The sequence below is a fragment of the Gavia stellata genome, chromosome 7 (assembly GCF_030936135.1).
Source record: "Gavia stellata isolate bGavSte3 chromosome 7, bGavSte3.hap2, whole genome shotgun sequence".
Taxonomy (NCBI): Eukaryota; Metazoa; Chordata; class Aves; order Gaviiformes; family Gaviidae; genus Gavia; species Gavia stellata.
Window position 1 is genome coordinate 10220074 of NC_082600.1, and position 21786 is coordinate 10241859.

At 36.9% G+C, this 21786-nt stretch overlaps 1 protein-coding gene across 1 annotated transcript in view; it reads left to right on the forward strand.

Moving 5' to 3' along the window:
* Nucleotides 1-21786, forward strand: part of NUDT14 (nudix hydrolase 14) — a 60508-nt gene that overhangs the window by 29183 nt on the left and 9539 nt on the right. Inside the window, exons 3-4 of the mRNA XM_059819735.1 lie at nucleotides 13825-13889; nucleotides 18699-18936. Of these exons, the coding sequence (XP_059675718.1) occupies nucleotides 13825-13889; nucleotides 18699-18936 (303 nt within the window). The remainder of the gene's footprint in view (nucleotides 1-13824; nucleotides 13890-18698; nucleotides 18937-21786) is intronic.

The window sequence follows — 21786 nt, forward strand, 5'->3', positions numbered from 1 at the left end:
AGTTATTAAATACTAAAATATTCATGTCTTTTTTAAAAGTATAAATATTTAATCTAGTCACTGAAAATTCAGGTACTGGAAGATAAAAATAAAAAGCAAAGGTAACAACATTTCCCTAGAAAAAGCTTTTAAATCTATTAAATGTAAAAATATAGCACAACACTAATGGCAAAAGAAATTGCGACTTATAACCAGAACCATGTTGAGACATGTATTCTTCTTGTGCGTGAAATAAGTAGGTAAAATCAATTGCATTTTTGGAAATTATTCTCTGTTGGAACCCTCTAAATCCTTACAGTGAGTCTTTTTGTGTGAAGTTACCTGAAATGGACATAAAGTCATAGCAACACTTTTTATCAATATAAAGATTATGAAGGTAAAAGTTCCAGGAAGACTGGGAAAATATTAGACGGATTAAAAATGCCTGTACTGCTTGAGAATGAGGACAGAAAAGGGAGTTTTATTTCAATACTGAACTTCACACTTGCTTTTGGAATTTGCCTGGAAGACAGTTCTGTCTTTGCACTTTATCTATCCATATGGGCATGTGCCTGGGTTTATAATCACAGATACAAAGGCTGAAATGATAATTGATTGCTGGAAATTTAATATATGCCCTGTACTTTCAAGCAAGTGAATCCAGCCTCAAGTCACAGTGCTGAGAACACGACTTCCAGATGAATAATTTGTATTATTATTTCTGTTTAAACCAGATTATCGCTTTGTGATAATGTGTGAATATATGCAACTAACTGAGTGGGGTAAATATTAAAGGATCAGTTTTCCATGAACTTCTTGAGAACAGTATTTCTGAAGGACTTTTGTGGACATTTTTAAAATAGTTGAGAACATAACTGTATAAAAAGGCTACGGCCACATGTCATGCCAGTCATCTCTGGTCACATAACATTTGTTAGCTTCAGATGTACAACAGCTGCCATCCTAACTTATTAGTGACTACTGTTGAACTGTAGAATGTCTAATGCTCTTTCACAAGTAAATTCAATGCAACTTCTGACACCAAAGGTAATAATGTGAACTTTCTGTATAGGAAATTCATGGTTTTAGATAAATTCTGTTTGTGAACATGAAGCCAATTATTATCAGATAGATCAGTCCAGTTCAAAATTCCTTATAATGCATTGGAGCCCTACATTTTACTGTATTTTAATAGTACATCTGTGATGCTAGTTATATGGAAAAGTCACGTTGTCTAGTTGCAGAAGAGTATAGAGGACTTCATACTTAGAGGGCTCTTGGAGGTTCATTACTCATAATGAAGGATAAAATCTTGAAGAAGAGGAGGGGTTTCCGGGACGCATGCCCTGTTGGTCAGTATTTCCTAGTGCATATGTCTTCTTCAGGAAGATTGTAGGTGTTTTCCATAATTAAGATCCCTTTTCTATAATTAAGACCCCTTTTTCAAAAGTACTCAAAACTTACTTTACTTCTGAAAATGCTTTAACAATGCTAAATGCTCCAAATTTTTTAAAAAAGGCTGTTTACCTTAATTGAACATACACATTGGAATGCCAGCTCTGTAAAGTACACATATGTATATATTCTATATTTGCATATAATTGGTATGTATAATGAATCTAATGATACTGAATACACAAAAAATACTGTGCTAATCATATAAAAACAGACATTGAGCCTAACTCATGTCATCCTCTTTCATCAGCATAAGTAAACGTTTGCTTAAGACTGACTGCCTTGCTGTATGACAGTGAACTGAGAGCTTGTGTGCTGGGTTCCTTTGGGGCCCCAGTGTTCTTTCTCATTTCAAATGAGATCAACATAAGCCAATATTCAACAGATATTCAGACTATAGACTTAATACAGGAAAATATTTAGCAAGAGAGATGAAGTTATTTTTGTATAAATTTATCCTGTCCAACTGTTCAGATGAACAGCTGATTAAATTATACAAAGACAAAAACATGAGGACTGCAGTAGTCATGTCATTTGCCTTAAGTGCGAGTCACCTCCTTTTAAAATTTCACAATATATTGCAGTAGGACAAGATCATTTAACCATACACAAGCTGGGGTGACACTAGCACAAGCTGAAATAGCAGATTTTTTTATTAGCTAGTCCTTTTTTTTTCATGTTTTTTTTCTTCTTAGTTATTGCAGATCTGGGCTTGAGTCTACAGTGTGTGGCTGCTGAGCTTTCTTAATATCAAGACTGTTCAGAAATAGGGTATCAGTCCTGGAGTCACCTCTGCTTTATTCAGTTTGTCATTTGTGCTGAACATATAATTGCCTGCTCTAAATCCCTCTATGCCAGAAAAAAAAATACTTTTTGCAAAATTATTACTGCCCACATGATAAACTGTTATCAAGGCAAACCTTCACAACCTGTGTTGTCAAAAGTCAATTGTCAGTATAGACAAAAGCAGCAGCATTTCCTACCATATTTAGGTTTAAATTGTAACAGAAGGAAGACCCAGGACACAAAGACATACCCACGGAGAGTAGTTAAGTCCTGGAAAACTTTGCTCAGACAGGTTGAGGAACCTCCATCCTTAGAGAAATTCAAACCTTGACTGGACAAGAAATCAGACCTAACTTAGAAGTTAGCCCTATTTTGAGCAGGATGTTGGATCAGATGACGTCGAAAAATCTCTTACAACCTGAAGGTTTCTAAGGTTTTATAAGTAGATTAAATACTTAATGAGTGTTACAGTTCCCATCTGACAATTGTCAAAAATTTGTAAACTTGTCAAGAAATCTGTCAACGTATAAGCCATTTTTCTATTTCTATTTTCTATTACTATCATTCTTGTCCTGCGGAGTTACATTTAAGTTAATCTTTCTTTGAAATATGCAGATGAACATCATCAGAGCTCATTGCAAGGTTTTATTACATTGTTAGAAACAACAGTGAAGATTACTAAAAATGAATGAAGAAAGTTAATTGAGGTGGTGCTCATAAGTGTTACATAGTTCTGGCCTGTTGTGTTAGGCAGTGACACACAGCAAAAAATGTTTTCTGCAGTTATTTTATGCAGTGTTTGCTATTCTAATTAAGTTTACTTTCCTCTAAAAACTCAGCTGATGTGTTTGCTCATTATTAAACGTATCCTTATGAAAATCAGGTGGAGTGCAAAAGATGAAAATTTAAATGCAAGGCGTATTTTAAAATGCTAACTAGTTCTGATAGACCCAAGTCTAAGAAGCAATTGGTGGTGTGATTTACGGGGGGAGGAGTTGTTAATTTTTTTTAAGGTCACTGCTTTTAAACATAAAAAACCTGATCAGGAGGACATTTTCCTTTTGCAAATTTATGGTGATTTTTCTGTCAGAAATAGAAACATACCAAATATCACAAAGTAATCATCGATGCCTGTAACAAAAAATTATTCTCTAAAACCAGGCTCACGTTCCAGTTATATTCTCCCTCATCCTAATTTTGCTATATTTAGTACAGTAAGAGCCTGAAATGTAATACTTAAGTTTTACATTCATCTACTTTATAAAGCAATAGACCAAGTTCGTTTCAGGTTTCAGCAATTCCCCTTAAACAGATTCAAGGCTTTTAAAAGACATAATTTGTAAACAGATGAAGGTCAGTGTACAGTCATGTGCTCGCTTTTGTGCTTTGAGTAATAACGTTCAAGAACAGGAACATAACCGTACCTTTTGCTAGTTGACAAATAGGACAGCTTTCAAATCACATTGTGAATGGATATAAAGCAAAATGATGGCTACTTCTCTATTTAAAAGTATGAAAAATTCACTGTAAAGTACACTACATTTAAAAGAAAAAATAATTTGAGGAGACTGAATTGCGTGCAAGATTGTAAAGTGAGTTCCTCTTAACCCTGAAAATGTCATGTGACAAGGAAAAGGCATTAGGACGAAAAACCTTACAACTCTGTATGTGCATTGTACCCTTGTTATGCTGTGTTCTTAACTACAAAAACATGTCAGAGTGGCTCAGTAATAGTTCCTGACTTAAAAATTCTTAATGGAAAAAACTTTAAGTCTTTTCTTATCTCTCTAAAAGGAGGAGCAAATAATATTCTGCCTTGTAAGATTGGCTTCTTTTAAGTAAAGAGATTAGGTTTTTTCACATTTAAAACAAATTACTTCCTTATTTAGTTTAACTGTTTGCTCAGAAAAGATGCTTTATACTTTATCTATTGCAAAGAAAACTGAAAAATGTAGTTTTCTGTCAGGAGGGAGTTTGCAGGGTGAAGGAAACCAAGGCAGTCTGCACCTTGGCATGTTGTCTCCTGCAGGTACCAGCGCTGGGGGTAAACAGAAAGAGGTTCTTGAGGCAAGTTAAAAATGAACATAGAACGGGAAGATGAATATACTCAACTGGTCACTTTGTGCTCGGAAGTTACCTGGCCAAGTGCTGGCATCTGCACGCCGCTGAAGTCGGGGAGCACGGCTGCACAGGGGAGAGCGAGGAACGCTGCCGCTGAACAGCTGCGCCGGGAGCCTGCCATATCACCGGCCCTGGCCACAAGAGCCGACCAGGTGATGGGTAGCTAGAGCCACACGAGTAGCCTGGAGGAGCTGGGGTTGCTATTCTGGCTCCGTGGCTGTAGCAGGCAGCTATGGAGACAGGGTGGAAGTCATGTGCCCTGACCACATTATAGGAGTGGATTAAATTCCTTCTCCTATTTCATATGCAAGATCATTTGGGCTTTATGGAAACTGAATCCTGTATGTATTTTTCTAGTTTATGTCCTAGTGTATTATAAGACACCATGAAATTTAACTCAGATGCTTCCTTTGTGCAAGAATTATCACAGTAGCTTTAAAATGGGTAAAACACAGCTTTTTAACATCTTTATAGGTAAAAAAAAAATCTTTCTTGGGTGGCATGCGCCTTTTATGTGCAATGATGTGCTGTTGTGCTGTAAACCTTGTCTGTCTTGGTAATGTCTCCTCCAGGGTGTCAGTGGTGTGGAATTTTCATGATTATCTTCAAAGATAGTGCAGAAGATAATGCACTGTTTAAAATAAACTGGATGTAATTCAACAAACAACAAAAATGATGAAAAGTTTAAGGAAATAATAGCTGAGAGAAGGTAATGATGGCTGGGCATGTTCATGCAAAGGATAACACAACTGAAGAGAAAAATTACTACTTATCACAAAAATGTAAAGGAATGTTATAAAGCAGGCCGGAAAAATTTTAATTTCATCAGTAATCAATGACAGAACAAGATACAGTGTCTCATGTGGAAAGTATTTTTTAAATTAAATACTAAGAAACCATTTTTACCAATAGGCAATAGACAATCTAGGAAGGCATGTTTTGTAATCACTGTCATTGGAAACACTCAGGTCTAGACTTGATATCTGTCTATCAAGGATGCTATCAGGATAATGATATTTTTCCTGCTATTAGAAGGAAAAAAAGTAGTAGCCTATTAGTTTCCTTCAATCCAAGTAATTACACGATTTGTTTGCATATGATATTTGCAAATAAAATGCACTTAATGCTTGTGTTTTGTTGTTCTTCATTTTTGGGGTTTTTTTTGAGTGAAGACTTGACAGATCCTCTGCTTATGTGCCAGGAATTCTGCAGGCATATTTACTGTCTTTTAAGATGTCTTCTTATGTTCTTACCTTAGGATCCAATCTAAATAAAATCATAGCAACGAGGCAAAAATAAATGTATTTGATGCTGTAAAGTTATCCGAGAAAAACACAAAATCAAAAGCCAAATATTAAGATTCTCATTTCACCTTGTAAAATATGTGATCTGAAAGCACCATATAGCATATAAACTCTTCTCTGCACTATCACTGGAATAGGGTAAAATGGCAATAAAATCTTTATTGAGGGCATTGCTTCATTGGGAAGTTAAATGTTTGCCTAATTTTTAGAATGGAATCCATAAAAATTCCTAAAACTAAGCAGGTACACAGGAGTTTTGGCTGAGTAGTCATAAATTTCTAAATACAGGTTTCTGGTAGCCAGATTAGAGGCATCTTGTTTTTACAACTTTAGGAATTTCATTTTTTAGTATTTACAATAATATGCAAAATAAATGGGTATTTTTATTTTCTTACAGTCAGTGAAATCAAGAAGAGTCTTCCCTCTGCTTCCAGGTGGTTTTGATATAAACCTGTTCTGTCTGAAGAGTGCCAAAGTTTTACATGGTTTAGAGACAGTAGCATGGTCATGGCCTGCATTTGGGATTGGTACAAATAATCTTAGGAAAGCTAGGAAATGTTCTATAATCTGAGTGCCTGTGTTTTTAGAATTTTATCTGAAAATATCTCTTGGAACAGAGGAAACTATTGAAACCATTATTCTCAAAATGGGGAAATTAGATAAATTGTGAACAACTGACTTTCTTAGTCTATGTTTCTCACTAAGGGTAGTGAGATTATACATTTATACCTAGCAAAAGATTGTGTTACTCACTTCATATTTGGGTTTTGGTAGGTAGGAAACAAAGTTGTTGGTTTGTCCTTTACTTTAGCTAGGGCAGAACACTCAAGCTTTTTATTTTGTGGGCTGTCCTGTTTTAAAATTTTGATTTTTGCCATTTCAGAATGGAGTCATACTTAGGCCTTTTAGATTCATTATTTATTGGTCTTATTATGTGGTAGCATTCATAAACGGCAGTTTCACAAATAATTAGGAATTGGAACAAAAGTCTATCAGGCTCTGACATCTGTTGCACATAATGCCCAGAGAGCGTTATTTAATCAAATAAATTAGAATGAAACCTGAATTTATTTATTAAAATATTTTGTTGAAAGAATCCCATTGAGATGCAGTGTGACATTTCCAAGGGTATCCTGGGATACGGGCCAAGATATGACACTTAAAGCATGGTATTGAGAGCAACGTGCTTTGATGTCTCATTTATCTTGCAGTTGAAGTTACTTTCTATTTTTTTCTTTGTTGTATGAAAACAGGGTGCTGGGAGGATTGTTTGTTCCAAATAAGTTGTCCTGCATCGTATTCTCTGGTTGGGTACAAATTAATACTTCACAAATAGATAGAGATTATGTTTTAAAAGTGCATGTATATGGATTTGTTAGCACTTCTTAATTCATTCTTCCGCTGGTCTGATGATTAACGAAACATATGCTTCCTGCTTTATGGTGTCATGAACAACTTCCTACTGCAGTTCAGTTTACTGAAACCAATCTTCCCTTTGATTTTTTCCAAAGTAATACTTATTTTCTTAACCATACATGTCTCATCACTTTTTTCTGGTTTTACTTAGTATTAAATATTTAAGTTGTATTAGAGAAAGCATTCAGATTTCATCAGAACACAGAAGTCTTCTAGATGTCTCTAATTATCTTTTGCCAAATCCACTTTATCTGTGATTAGTATGAAAGGCTGAATGTTTTTGTCAGGAGCTTATAGCTTTGCTTTTGTAATAGGCTGCATTTTAAGCAGCCAATTGGATTGGTGTTGGCCTTTGAAAAATGTAAAATGCTTTGAAGGAAGACTTAAATGAACCAGTAAAGATTGTGCAAGCACACGCATTTAATCTCAGGACTATCTGCATTATAGTTAAAGCTCTGGGAAGCTAAAGGAATTGCACTGGAGAATAATCAAAGAGTACAGCTTTATTAGATGTCTGTTCTGAAAACGAAGGGACTGTTTTCTCTGGCTTAAAATACTAGGTGCTGCTCTGATAAAAGGAAGAAGACAGCACTTTTAGATACTACATCAGAAGTTTTCAGGGACGTGTCCAACTGAAATTGATGGTTAATTTGAATACAGACGTAACACAGGGGCTACATGCAATTCTTTCTCATGGTCACCAAAAAAAATTTTGAAATAATTTAAGATGAAGTAGGCCCTCCTGAAGGATGAATCCTCCCAAAGAATTACTTTTGATTGTTAGCTCTCAAACAAGTTTGGGATTTTTTTGATTATCACATTAAAATTGAAAGCGCAGTCATTTCTGATTTGAACAAGCAAAGGACACTTGTTCACTAACATGCTTTAATACTGATCTGGTGCATTTCTCAAACATAAAATTTTAGAAAGACTAGATGGAATTATAGTCTTGAGATGGAAAACAGTATGAAAGATCAGTTTGCCAACACTGTATGAACAAGGAAAGCCAAATTCATATAACTTCAAGAAGAAAAACAAATTTATGCTTTAAAGCTAAAATAATTATAGGACTTCTAAATTATTTATTTATTTTTGTGCTCACTTTCCTTCTAGTATGATTCATAAGTCTTGACATTTTCTCCCGTATAAGCCATAGAGGCAAAAATATTACATGTGTGTTTTATAGTCACATGCTCTACAGCTGAGATTAATACATCTCTAAATACTTCTGTAGTTGCACACTACATTTGATTATTTTCTTTTGATTGTATCAAAGGGATTTTTAATACCAAATATCTGTTGACAGTCAAGGGGAGTGATTAAATCAATTACTTGCTTTTACTCCTGCATGCCATCTTTGTGTTTGTTTTTTGGAATCTGCCATTCTTTTTTCATTGTCGTCTTTGAGAATGGTAACTGAATTACCGCAGGCTCTGATAGTGTTGCAGGGGTTTTGGTGTTGTGTTTTGGTTTGCTTGTTGCATTGTTTTAAAATCAAATAACATTACTTCCTAAAGTCTCCACTATGGATCTGAGATTATTGTTTCTAAGCAGCACAAACAGACTTTCAACTAATTTTGAGATAATTTTTAGCCTTTAAAAGGAGGTGGAAGTGGCTGAGGTTAATAGGTGGGAAGCCCTGGCTTTCAATGATAACGTCCGTCTTTTCTGAGGTGTTTTATCTTCCATTATTCAATTCTGATCGCAGTTTGTGTGTGACACACACATACCCATGCTAGACACAAGGAGATCCTGAGTTGCTCTTACAATGATTAAAGAAAGGTCGGTTTCTTTGCCAGTATTACCTCATCAATTACTTAGCATACTATAGTATTAGTACAAGATTATCTTTAAAAATCCTCATCTCCAGCCTTGAGAGTCTTAATTCATTCACAGAAACACAAGAGAATCTTGTCCTTTTCTTTGCTATTAATATACTGTGATTATTTTTTAGTTATTTCTTAGTTTTGCAAATTCACATTTGTAAAGTATGCATTAAGTCACATCTTAGAATAATGAAAGGCTGAATCAATCTTTATTTATTAAAGGATTTTTAAAGTTTGTCTCATGAAAAGCAATTAGTAAGTGTTAGCAGTTGCTTGTGGATTAACTGTAGCCCAGGTCAACAACAGACAAATCATCAGGATAGATTACCAAACCGATGACTGCAAGGTGAAATTACATTTCTACCTAAAAAACCCTGACAACAAAAAGCAAAAAAAACCCTCAGCAAAAAAAAAAACCAACCGCAAAAAAACCCCAAATGCCCTAAACCCCACCCCCCAAAACCTTCCTTCAAGTATTGGAGCTCTAGAAGTACACGTTCTTGTGGCTTTGGCAAAGCTCGTTTGCCGATCTTAATTGCTAGGATGTATTTCAAAAGAATTAACTTTCTGTCCGTCCATATGTGCGTGCACATTTTAACTGGATGTCAGTTTTCATCTGTCCCCTGCCTCGTCACTGCTGTGGTCAAATACTGTGTTTTTTTACATTGCTCCTAGAAACACCACCTTCCTTTCTCAGGTTTGAGTTTTTGAAGTTGTAGTAGTACTTCTAGATAAATGTCTGCTCTGATGGAATGTCATAAAGCATCAGTTACTATGAGTTCAATAAATACAGAGCTGTACTATGTTGGAGGAAGGAAAAAATTTGGAAATGGTTTTCTAGGCCAATGGCACACAACGGAGTAATTTTCTAAACTCTTATAAGAGGTGTTTTCCACTGTAAAGGTTGTATTCAGGTGTATATCTTCCCTTTCAAAGAGAGTCTTAAAGGTGGAGAAGGAATTGAGATTCTGGACTCCCATGTTGCAGATGCCCATGGGTCAGTTGTATGTAATTTCTGCACATTGACTTAGATATTTTAGGGAAGCCAAATATCCATCAGAGAATCCTAATACTTACCTATTTCAGACAGCATTTTCTTTGAAGTTTAAATGGTTAAATGCTACGTGAGATCCTTGACTGAATAGTTGGAATCCCTTTCAGAAAACATTGTGTTAGATACCAAGACCAGGCACACGTTAACTGCAAACTTGAGTACAATAAAAGCTCAGGTACAGGTTAGCTGGTCTGTGTAGATATGTCTTGCTGACATTTTAGATACAACTTTCTTAAACTATTTTAAGGCTACCCTAATTGTTCCTATATTTATAGAAAGAACAGTATCCTACAATATTGCACAGTAACCTGTTTACATGCATGCTTTCTTGGGAAAAAGTCTCCTGTAATTGGAGTAGTGATTTATTGTATGTATGAAGTGAGCAGGAGCTACTGCAGGGGGAAGCAGAGGAGGAGTTGGGCTGAAAGCTGAGCAGCCCTGTGTTCTTCACCAGCCCTGGAAGACACTGTACAAACCTGTGTCATCTCTTAATATGTTGTCCTTCTGTTCAGTTGTAGTTCCTAAAGCAGCCACTGACGGATGCAGTGCGAAGGAGCCAAGTCTCCTTCACTGGTCCAACTTGATCTACGTCTTACAGAAGCAAATTATAGCTCCTGAATGACACATAGAGCACATTTCAAAGAGTTTTCTTCTCAGCCACCTCTTGCCTACAGAGGTGGCATGCCCACTGGCGGTGGCAGGTACTGAACGTGATACCTGTGTGCAACAGCTGTGCTGTGTGCTCTTTGAGTCCCAGGTGCAGGTCTGTGGCTTAGTGGCATTGCGTTTGCATTAATGACCTCTCCTTTTACAGCAGCGATCTCCCTGAGTGTCAGCTGCTGGAGGAATAGCCAGCAAAGATACACAGCAGTGGAATATGGTAAAAAGTAATAATCTGCCACCCAGAATGAAAAGGTTGGTAGGTCTGAGCTGAGACAGCGTTTCATTTGTGCAGATGTGTTATAGCTTGTTTTTAAGGTATAGAGGCAAGTTTTGGATCCATCATGATCCTTTTACATCTGAGTATTCTTTTCGTTCATAAAAAATAACAAAAAAGTGGTCTTGTGTTCCTCTTTGGGACATGGGTGCATGAAGCCTGTTGCAAAGTTAGGACCTTTGATGTCCACATCAGATTAAATTCTTGTCTAGGATTCCTGCCTTTTTTAGGAAATTTGGCTGGGCTTTTTTTTTTCTCTTCTTGTGGTTCTGTGTGATTTTTCTCTGATAATATACAGCTTGGGCTTTGTTTATCTTCTGTATCGTTTATTTGTGGAGATGTTCCCAAAAGTCATTGTGAATGTTGTAATTTTTTATTTTAATGTTTACTCTTTATTGATCTCACTTTAAAACTTATAGATGCATATGTAATATTCTAAAATGGGATTGGTTGTAATGTTTTAAAGGGACTTGCCTTGAAACATCGAATACCTTTGTAATATCCTGTGGTATGATACCACTGAAAAGACAAATGTGCAACTCTGATTTTGTAGTAGTTCTTTTTTGGTAGCCTGTATCATCTGTAAAAATAGTAATCTTGAAATAATTTTGTAGTGAATTCTTTGTATGATGATTTAAAACTCCAGAAGATAAGTACTTTCCTTACCTTATAGGCCAGGCCAAACAGCTGAACCCATATATTTGGGTCGTTCCATCAATAAGGAAACCCATTGAAAGCAGTGTCTCAGGGGAGCCTCCGCTTAGATCAATTGAACAGTCTTGCCCTAACTTTCTGTAATAGTCAAATAACTGTCCTGAATGCAGTTTCTAATGGGTTTTCAGAAGTTACAGACCTAGTGACCTGTGGAAATATTTCATGTTATATTGTTTCTTGTGGAATAAGAAATACCAAATGGCATTTGTAATGTCACACTCCTCCTAAGAAGGTGCAATTCTGAACTTTCTCCTCCATGGCTCTCCAACTCTGACAAGAAATATTAGAACTTGTGTGTTGTAGATTGTTAAAAAATGTAAATTTATGTTCAAAAATGTTTGTCAGTATCTCAGAAAATTAGAAGTAATTAAATAGAAAGTTCTACAGATTTGTGCCATTTCTGTACCCTCGCATCTCAAGATGGTGTGAGAAGCAGACAATTGTAATAACTTGCTGCTACTCCTTCCCAGCTTAATTTGATCTTGTTCCTTAATTCTGACAGATTGTTTTTAATTTTCCCATCTGTTCCATAAAAATCTCAAGTGATTGACTCTTAGGAAAAAATAATGTCTAATAGCTGAGCCATTTTTAATGAGCTGGTATGAGTTATTTAATGAGACGTGCTGAAGAAGGCAAGCCAAGTGAAAGATTGAGCCTGGGGTGGTGGATGTAAAGAAAGGTAAAGGGCAACCGCATGCTTCAGGAAATCTCTACTCTTCTCTAACCTCAGCTTTAGAATGCTGCTGTCTCCAGTTTCAGGCAGTGCACATCCTTAGACCCATGGACAAAAACCAAAGGTTCAGTGGCAGTAATTCCTTTTCCCCTTTTATTTAGTGCAGTGTCTACCTTCAGAAAATACTGCTTTGGGGAGACGAACAGTCATGCGAAGGAAAAAACAAGATCAAAGAATAATACATAAATAAACTTAAAAGCGTTGTAGGCTTCATCTCTTCTAGCAACTTACACCATAACTGCCAGTTATTCCGGTGTTAAGTCAGAAGAAACCCCCATGCCAGTAAACAGAGTGAATGTTCTCCTCCAGCCTCTCTGAAAGCTAAAACCGTTTGCTTTAAAATTGCCTGCAAATGACATCTCCTGGGGCAGGAAGCCGTCAATATGCAGTACGGGTCTTTGAGAATAGCAACTATGAATATAAATGTTAACATCTGGACTTCTCCCTTCTGTTTTGGTTTTAATATATTATTATAATAAACATTAACATTATTTTTAATAATCATCAAATAGCAGTTTCTCTGGCAGCCTGAGACTTCATTATTAAATCAAATGGTGAAAATAAATATACAACTCTGTTACAGGAAAGTTGAAATTTTGACTCAACTCTGCAAATATGCCATTGTAAGTCTAATCTATTGTAGAATTCATAGAATAATGAATTACATTTCAAGTTGCATACAGTGAGGCATAACAAATGAGAGAACGCTACCATGGTAATGAGCAAAACATACACTTGTTTTTGCAGGTTTTAATGGGATACCAACTAAGGAGAGAGATTTTTGTCTTCATTTTTTTTAACTAGTAAAATCTGAGAGTAATTAAAGTGAAAAGGAGAGCAGGGAACATCAGTGCTCCACACTTTCATCGCCAAATACTCAGCCTGCCAGGTTTCCCTATGACATGTATTTCAAACAACCAAAGAGGACAGGGGAAAGATTAAAATGTGAATTTTAAACCACTGAATGTGATAACAGTTAAAACTGCTTCTGGTTTAAATTTGTACAAAATTTGACTTGGATGGTGTCTGTTTTAAGGCCCAAGCTCAGCAGGAGATGCTCTGTGCTTATACAGAAGTCTCTGACTCTGAATGAGACCTGAGTGTGCCTAAGAGTTACACTACTCTAATCTGGGACTGATGTAAGGGAAGAAAATGTTTTTATTTTTAAGGATTTTTTTCCTTGTTACTACTATCTAGTAGCAAAGTTCTTAGAGTTGAACTTTTTTTTTCTGTTGGGGAAAAGGAATTGATTGGTGGCTTACTTTGTCTGCATGGCAAGAGACTTAATTTTGGGTAAATTCTCATGGGCTTTGAGAACACGACCCATTATCTATCCCTCTTGATGGATTTTGGACAAGGATCTTGTTGCATTGTGGCTTTAGTAATAAATCTTCTATGTATTTAAGTAGTTAAAATTAAATTCACAAGATGTAAGTTTAATAGTTCTGCATTAATCCTTCGTAAAGCATTGATCTTTTGTTTTTTATCTTCCTCCTCAGTGTGTCAATCCTGATCTTTAATACTTCTCGGCAGTGCTTTGTTGTGGTGAAGCAGTTCCGCCCAGGTAATCCTCTTTTTTTAGATTTACTTTTGCTCTCTAGTGAAGCAAGCTTTTAAGGTTTTAGCAGTTAAAAGTTGGTGCATCTGTGGTGATAAAATCTTTGTTCTATATTCTGTTTCTCTGTATGATAGCCCACCCTTTTCAGTTGTTCAGAATTTCTAACCAGGGAAATTTCCATTATAGATGAAACAAATTATCAGGGTGGCCTTACATTCTGCTTTTGGGCTAGTCATTGTCCTCTTTTGGATGATATTACAAACAGCTCTACAATGATCATGCAATAGATTGCTTTTATTTGAAGATCCTTCTTGACCTATCTAGTATTTAGTAGGCAGCTTCTGTGCAGAAGCACAATATTCCTTTTTTTTTGTCTTAAATATCCTTTTTTTTAACGTGTTACTGTGCGTTGTATACTTGGGAATTTAAAATGAGGGAAATTTAGGACTGTACGCTTTTTCATCAATATGTGGTCAGTTTCATTTTACCAGTTATTATCATGAATTCAGGTTAATATACCTTTTTTTCCTGAGTTTTTATATCAATTATTTTAATTCAAAGCAATATTTACATTTTGGAAGTTAAAAATTAAATGCATATTCACTGCATGTTAATTAAAAAAAAAAATCAAAAGATATTTCACTGACTGTTGCTAAGAGACCATTTCAAGACTGTTCCTGGTAGACTTTATAGGAAACTTTCAAGGGCGGTGTCATGCTGTCCTTTCTTACTGACACTGATTGACAGGCTCTTCAGTGTTGTGCAGCACTGTTATACTGACAGTGCATACTTCTCATGAAGCACTATATGGACTATTGTAAAAAGAAAGTGTTTGTTTATTTGTTTATCAATAATCCAATGTCTTTTATTTGCCAGCCGAATAAAATGGCTCATATAGCTATTGCTCTCTTTGAGGCAATCTTAGGCAGAAGCTTTCATATGTGTGCGCATATATATCTCTCTCTCTCTCTACTGAACAGCCACACGTTCACTACATCATCCCTATGCAAGTGTCAAATCTGCCTCAAAGGACTGGACTGTTCTTGGAGTTAAACTGTTCGAGAGGCTGGAGCTGCTTAGAAACCTGTCCTTGGGGACAGTAGTCAGTCAGACACTTCAGAGCAGTTCAGTGATCACAACCATGCTCTGACATTACTCACATCACTATAATGGTATTTCCATTCCATTGTTATTGTCTGCCTTGGTGCCTGTTCTACAAACAAAAATTAAGGCTGAGTCTTTTCTCAATGCTAGCTCCTATCAGGGTCCCACCAGGAAGGCAATAGCTCGTTACTTGTGAGCAAACAGCTGCTGCTCACTCACCAGGCACATCCCCTGCACGTGTGCTGGTTGACATATGTGCTTGCCTTTCCTTAGGGCACGGTGTCATGATCAGGTTTTCCCATTGAAGTCTGTGCTGCTTATAAAGGCAGTCATCCCTCCCTGTATGTACATTCCCACCCCATTCCCTTTGGCAGCACCAGCCCTTATGCAGCCACAGCAGAGGTCTTATACGGCTGCAAACATAATTTTGAGGATTAGACAGCTTATCTGACTGGCCTGGAAGAGTTCATGCTGGCTTGAAGGGTGGCAGGACCACCCAACCAGGGTGATGCAGGCAGTACCATATTTTTCAGTGTGCTGTGTACTTAGATCATCTTGAATGAATCATTTGGAAAGAGCAGAGAGAAAAAGTTAACACGTGTTATCTTAGTAGTTTCCATATTAGTTCCTCAACTGTGACTGATTGGCCAAGGTCTTGGGCAATGCTCATTTTGGTAATCAATTGACCTCACATTTTCAAATACAGTAAAATAATGTGTTCCTGGGAAAAGCTAGGGCTAGCACCTATGAACATGTGCCCTCTTTTTTTCACTGGAAGTATAATGACCTTTCAGTGGATTGTGGTGTTTATTTTTGCATTGACTTAAAAGAAACAGTATCAAAGATCTGAATCATAAGCCATGTTCTGTTCCAGGAGGTACAAAACACCGGTGCAATCAAAGAGAAATGGGAAGTTTAAAGAAAAGCTAGCATGTTCCCCAGTCAGCTAAACCCCACTGACCCCTCAGTCCGTACTGTTGTTTTCTTCTCTTTAGGGATAGCAATCAAGTCCCTGTATATAAGTCATCTAACAAGGCTGCTTTGAATAACAGTTATGATCTTATTTGATCAGTTGGGTTGAGCCATCTATCCCTTGTTCCAGCTTTGCAGAACGGAAGGCAAGTACCTCAATTGTACTGGAGTTTACACTCTGAGACTTCTTACACCTGAGTGGCTCTGGGGTAATTAGTCAAGATGTTTAATGAGCACTAGATGGTTGTTTGAGTCCTCACTGTGCTGCTGCTCATCACGTGTCCATCTGATGATGCAGGAGACTGCCCAGTGACGATGAAGAGGCAGTTTCTGACCAAAGTAGCCCAAGCCATTGGAAGACGAGAGCAATCAGACAGGGGACTAAGTGGGTGGGTGACTGTGCTGGGAGCTGAGTTCTTGCTCCCAGTTTCTGCTCTCCAAACTCTTTGTGCTCTTGCAATAAACTGACAGCTTGTGATGAGGAAGAGTAGTCACAGGTTTCTGGCTGGAGAGTGTGCCCTAGCAAAAAGGCCACAGACTGCTTTTCCATCCGGTACTTTATCTCCCTCGTGCATCACTTCTGCAGTCGATTTTGCACCTTCAGGAGAGGTATGGGGGACTCCTCTGTTCCCTGACCAAGCAAGCAGCTTGGTTTTCTAGGCTTTGCTTATCTATGAGAGATAAATTGAGTTTGAACCATTCTGAGTCTGCTGATAATGAATTCATACTGTGATTCCTTGGTGAATGCTCTAATTTTTGGACTCTTACAGAAGTGGCTGGTACTGCTTCTTTTCTTATCTACAGAGGAAAGCTGTTAGTGTGCTTTGAGCATTGGTTTTGCTCTGAAGAGGACTGCTGGATTGGGTCCTTTTGGGAATGTAGGTTTTGATCTACGTGGAGCCCAGTTGTGCTGAGGGAGAAGGAGAGCAGCAGGTGCCTGCCAGAATGACAGGATGGGTTTCAAGGATTCAAGAGACTTGTAACAGAGAGTTACTTTAATCACAGTTTCATGTTTCTGTACCCCCACTCTTACCTGCATCCTGGTTTGGTGCCCAAGTCCTTTACTGGGATATATGCGTTGTTCCTTTTTGTATTTACTGATACGGATAACACAATACTGAAAAAGCAATACAATCTTAGAGTATTTGGCTTATCTCAGAGAGATCCTGGAGGTAGTTGTCATTTATGATGATTGTCATAGCTTTTAGAAGTTTTTAGAATAATGGCAATAGACATCCTTCAAGGATCTGTCCCTCAGACTCTGCATGGAATATTTTTTTGCCACCTTCTTGCTGCATTTTAAAAAGAAAACTGAGGTCTAGTCATGTTTTTCAACTAAGAAATGGAAGCTCCTTTCTTTAAATGTTTGAATCTCAAAGGCCTAGATGTACCTACTGCAAACAGCTTTGAAAGTTTTAAATTCTGGAGAAAGATTAATTTTGGGGCAAACTTCTGCACTTCGTCTTTCTTTTTAGACTGATCTAGATATCTCCCGTTCAGGTGCTGATCTTGCTATCCTATACTTCTGAGGCAAGAAGCATTATAGAAAGAGCCTAGGCACAAACTTCTGGGGAATAGACTTTTCCCCAGAGACCAAGTGCTTGAGAAGTCACTGTGGTACTTTTACTTTTATGCAACAACATTTCTTTAGGGACCTTGTTGTATATCACAGTTTTAAGAAATAATAAGCTAAATCCAGTAACTGGAAGAACAAAAAGTTGTCCATGAAACTTGAGCTGTTTTATATACGAGTTCTGTAAGATTTAGAATGGGAAATAAAAGATATGCTCATTTGAAAACCATGTTACCTGTGTATGAAATATGCATGTGAAATATTTTAATGGAATACAAATAATTTCAAATTTTAAAATAGTTTTATTCAGGGTGTTTTATAACACCCTTATGCTAACCTTTTATGAAAAGCAAAGGGATAGACATGAGGAAATTTCAAAGAAGAAACAGGTGGGATTATACCTGTAAGCTAAAGTTACAATGATTGGAATTGTCAGTAGTGATTCTTTGTGCGTTAACATCCAGTCCTGCAGTTCTCACTCAGGCAAAATTTCTGTTGACATCAGTGAGAGGTTTTGCTTAAATAAGGACTAAAATCTGGCATTTGCACTTTCTTTAGGAGTGCTTTACAGTGGCAGCTGTTTGTAGATTAATTCAAGAAGTCTTTTTCAGACTCCACACAGGAATCTGTGCAAGGAACTATATGTTCAAAAGAGGTTTTTTTTCTTCAAACAAACATACATGCTTTTCATACCCTTTCTAAATAACAGCTGAGTTGACAGGCTGAAAGACTCATCATTGTGCACATGGTACATAATGTGCAACCCAACTTTCCTTCAAGATAACTGCATAGTTTAAATTAAATCCTGATATCCACATTGCCCGACAAATGGAAGCTATATGGCGCTTCTGGGACTTAGCCTCCTTTTTTTATTTGTATTTACTTTAAGGTGTGCATTAACTTATTCCAAATGGTGTAAGCACAAATTGAGTTTAAAGAATAATTTTACAGAAATGGCAAGAGAACCTTTGTTCTCTAAAATTCCAATTTCAGTGTGTCGTAATTTTAACAGATAACACAACTGAATTCCTTGTTACTCTCAAGTACTCTGGTTGTGAATTTCCAGGCAAAATTTGTGTACCATCTTTTTTTCTATTTAATATGAATAAACTAACATCCCCCCACTTGTTTCTTTTTCTTTTGTGTTTGTTTGCGGTTTTTTTAAGCTGTTTACATGTGTGAAGTAGAAAGGCATCATCCTCAAGTCTTTCAGCATCAGGACAAGGAGAGCTTCTCTCATCTAGAGGATCCCTTACCTGCTGTGGTAGGAGTGACCTATGAACTCTGTGCTGGCATTGTGGACAAACCAGACCTTTCTTTAGAAGAAATTGCATGTGGGGAAGTCTTAGAAGAGTGTGGCTATCGTGTTCCCATTACAGACCTAAGGAGGATCACTTCTTACAGGTAAATAGCAGTAAGTTAAAACACTTTGCATTTTGTTGTTTCGCAGATTGATGAAGTGGCTTGAATGCAAATCAATGTTCCCTGTTCCCTTATTTAAGCAGTGTGTTGGAGGAACATGGATGTCTGAAAGTATGTGAAAGGTGTAATTTTCAGCGAGAGGAGTATTTACAGAGACTTAAGGAATTATAAACTCACAATTACGGGATTGAATTGCCAGTAAGAATACTATTGTGATTTATTCCAAAGACTATTAGAACTGGGAAAGTTGCACTGAGCTGTTCAGAGCAGTTTATTACAGTGCTAGAAAACAGCCGGTCTTTACTATGTCAGGCGTTTTCCCTCTCTCATTCTTATTATTCTGCTTAACAATGGAAGCTGCCCAAGATGGACTCTGATTTACCATTAACACAATTTTGCAGAAGCATGAGAACTTGTACGATTAGATCTCTTCATCATATTTGGGCTGTAATTAAGCCTTCTTTGAATTGGATAATAATTAACATTATATATGAAGGTTTTGCTGATTTGACTGTGAAAATTTTTTCATGATATTTTTGCAGGGTTTAAAATAGTTATTGAAGTAGATTTTAACATGTTTTAAAACATATATTAGGAGTAAGAGGAAAACTTAATATGTAAGTAAGAGGAAAAATACAAAGTGTGAGTTGTTGGAGGGGAAAAACAAAACAAAACAAAAAAACCCCTCAAGAGAAACTTTGCACACAGCTTTATTCCCATTATATGTCCTTCCCAGCTTTTAGTATTGTTATCCAAAATGTATGTGTGTTTGTATTTTACAGAGAAAGCAGCAGGTTTTTTACTTTCTTTATTCTGCTTGACGTCTCCATTGAACTAGGCCCTGTCATTGGTTTTTAATTTGGGAATTGAATACAAATCCACAGCTGTCAATCCTGGCAAATGTTATTTCCTGCTGGATTAACAAGCAGGGCTTCTGTTGAGGGGAGGGGGTGAATCACAGGAGCTGTCTTTTACAACTCCTTGAAACTAGATTAAGGGTTTGTTGTAATGAAAGAAAAAGTGCCTGCTAGATTTATGAGCAAAAGCTGTCTATAGAATTTCCTAAGTTGGGTGACACTGACAGGCCATAGCATGCAGATATATACATATGTATATGGACGTATGTATGTGTATACAAACACAAAATAGGAAAAGTAGAATATAATTTCTATAGCTGTAGAAGTTTGGAGCTTCAGTGTAGAAGTTTGACTCAACGTTAGCAATTTACATCTGGCTAAAACACTGTATGTTATTTGGTTGATAAATGTCTTTGTATCTTACAGGTGGTTGTTCTTTCAGTTGCTTTTTGGTTTTGTTTTATTAATTGCACTAACATGCAAAGAGAGTATACCGTTGGAATTTTCTCTGTTGAGACCCATGCAAAGGACACTTCATACGTTAATCCTCCAATCCTGCTTTGTCTATGTGGGCATAGCTTTCTGCCCATGGAGATCCATGCTGAAGTCAGAAGGACCTGCATAGTATTTGCTTTCTTAGATTAATATGAAAGGTTGAAGCCTCAAAGATGATATTTTGCAGTTTCTTTTGTTGGACTTCCTATTCTCTGTATTAGAATTTTATTCTAAATGTTACGGTCTTCTTATTAGGAGTGTCCTGTTTTTTTTCCTTCAGCCAAAGACTGGCATATATGTCCGTTCCTTGAGGATTTGATGCAAAGACAGGAAGTAATTGGTTCCCCTATAGTCTGCTAAGGACGTTTTTTTCCATAATGGCTATATTACATACAAGCATTTCAGGGCTTTTTTTAAGTGTAACATGTTTTTCTAAATGGTTTATGCTGTTTCATGCTGTGACTGTCAATACAAAGCATTGACATAAAGCATTACATTAATGCCTATGCATCCATTGATTATTACAATACATCATGCACTTCTATTATTATCTGTCATCTCAGTGATCCATGTAGTAGTTGCTCTGTATTATTTATTGTTCCAGTGCATCAGATCAGAGAGAAGCCTTAGAAAAGAGAATTGGAAGGAATTTGGGGAGGATCTCACCTGGACTGCTCCTCTTACAAAGATTAGGCTCAGCTGGATTTAAATCACTTCTGACAAATGTGCATCTGTGCTTTCTCTAAAATCTGATCATTTCATGGCCTCTCCAAGCATTCTGTCTGAAGTGTCTAACTATCCATACCACAAGAAAGTTTTTACTCTTGTCTAAACTTCCCTTTCTTCGCTTCAAGCCTGTGACTTACTACCCTCTTCCCAGTGGACATGAAGTACTTCTGCACCTTCCACTTACTTGTTTGAACGTGTCTCCCCTTTATTTTATTTTTGCCTATGCAAAACTATCTTAGTTGTTTTAAGCTTTCTCTTTAGACCGTGTTTTCTAGATGTCTGATCATTCCTTCTGCTGTCCTCTGCCTTCTCTCCATCTGGTCTGCATATTTCTTAAAAACATAGTGCCCAAAGTGGAGCACAGTATTTTAGCAGGGGCTTTACCAGTGTCAGATACACTGGAAGCATCATTTCCCTAGTCTTACAGATTACTTTGTTTATATGCTGTAGTATCACGTTTGCCTTTTTTGCACTGGCATTATGTTATTGACTTATGGTCCACAATGCCTCCCCTATCTCAAAACTATTTTCTCCAGCAGTACTGCACTGTCATTCACCTCCTGTCTGTATTTGTGCTGTTCGTTATTGCTGCCTGAACACAGAGCCTTGAACTTGCCTTTACTGAATTGCATCCTATTTTTTCAGACCATTTCTCCAAGTTGTTGGGATGATTTTTAATTCTAATATCCATCTCTAGCTTCTTATAAATAATCTATCTCGGCTTCGCTACCTGAAGTCTGTGTTTCAACAT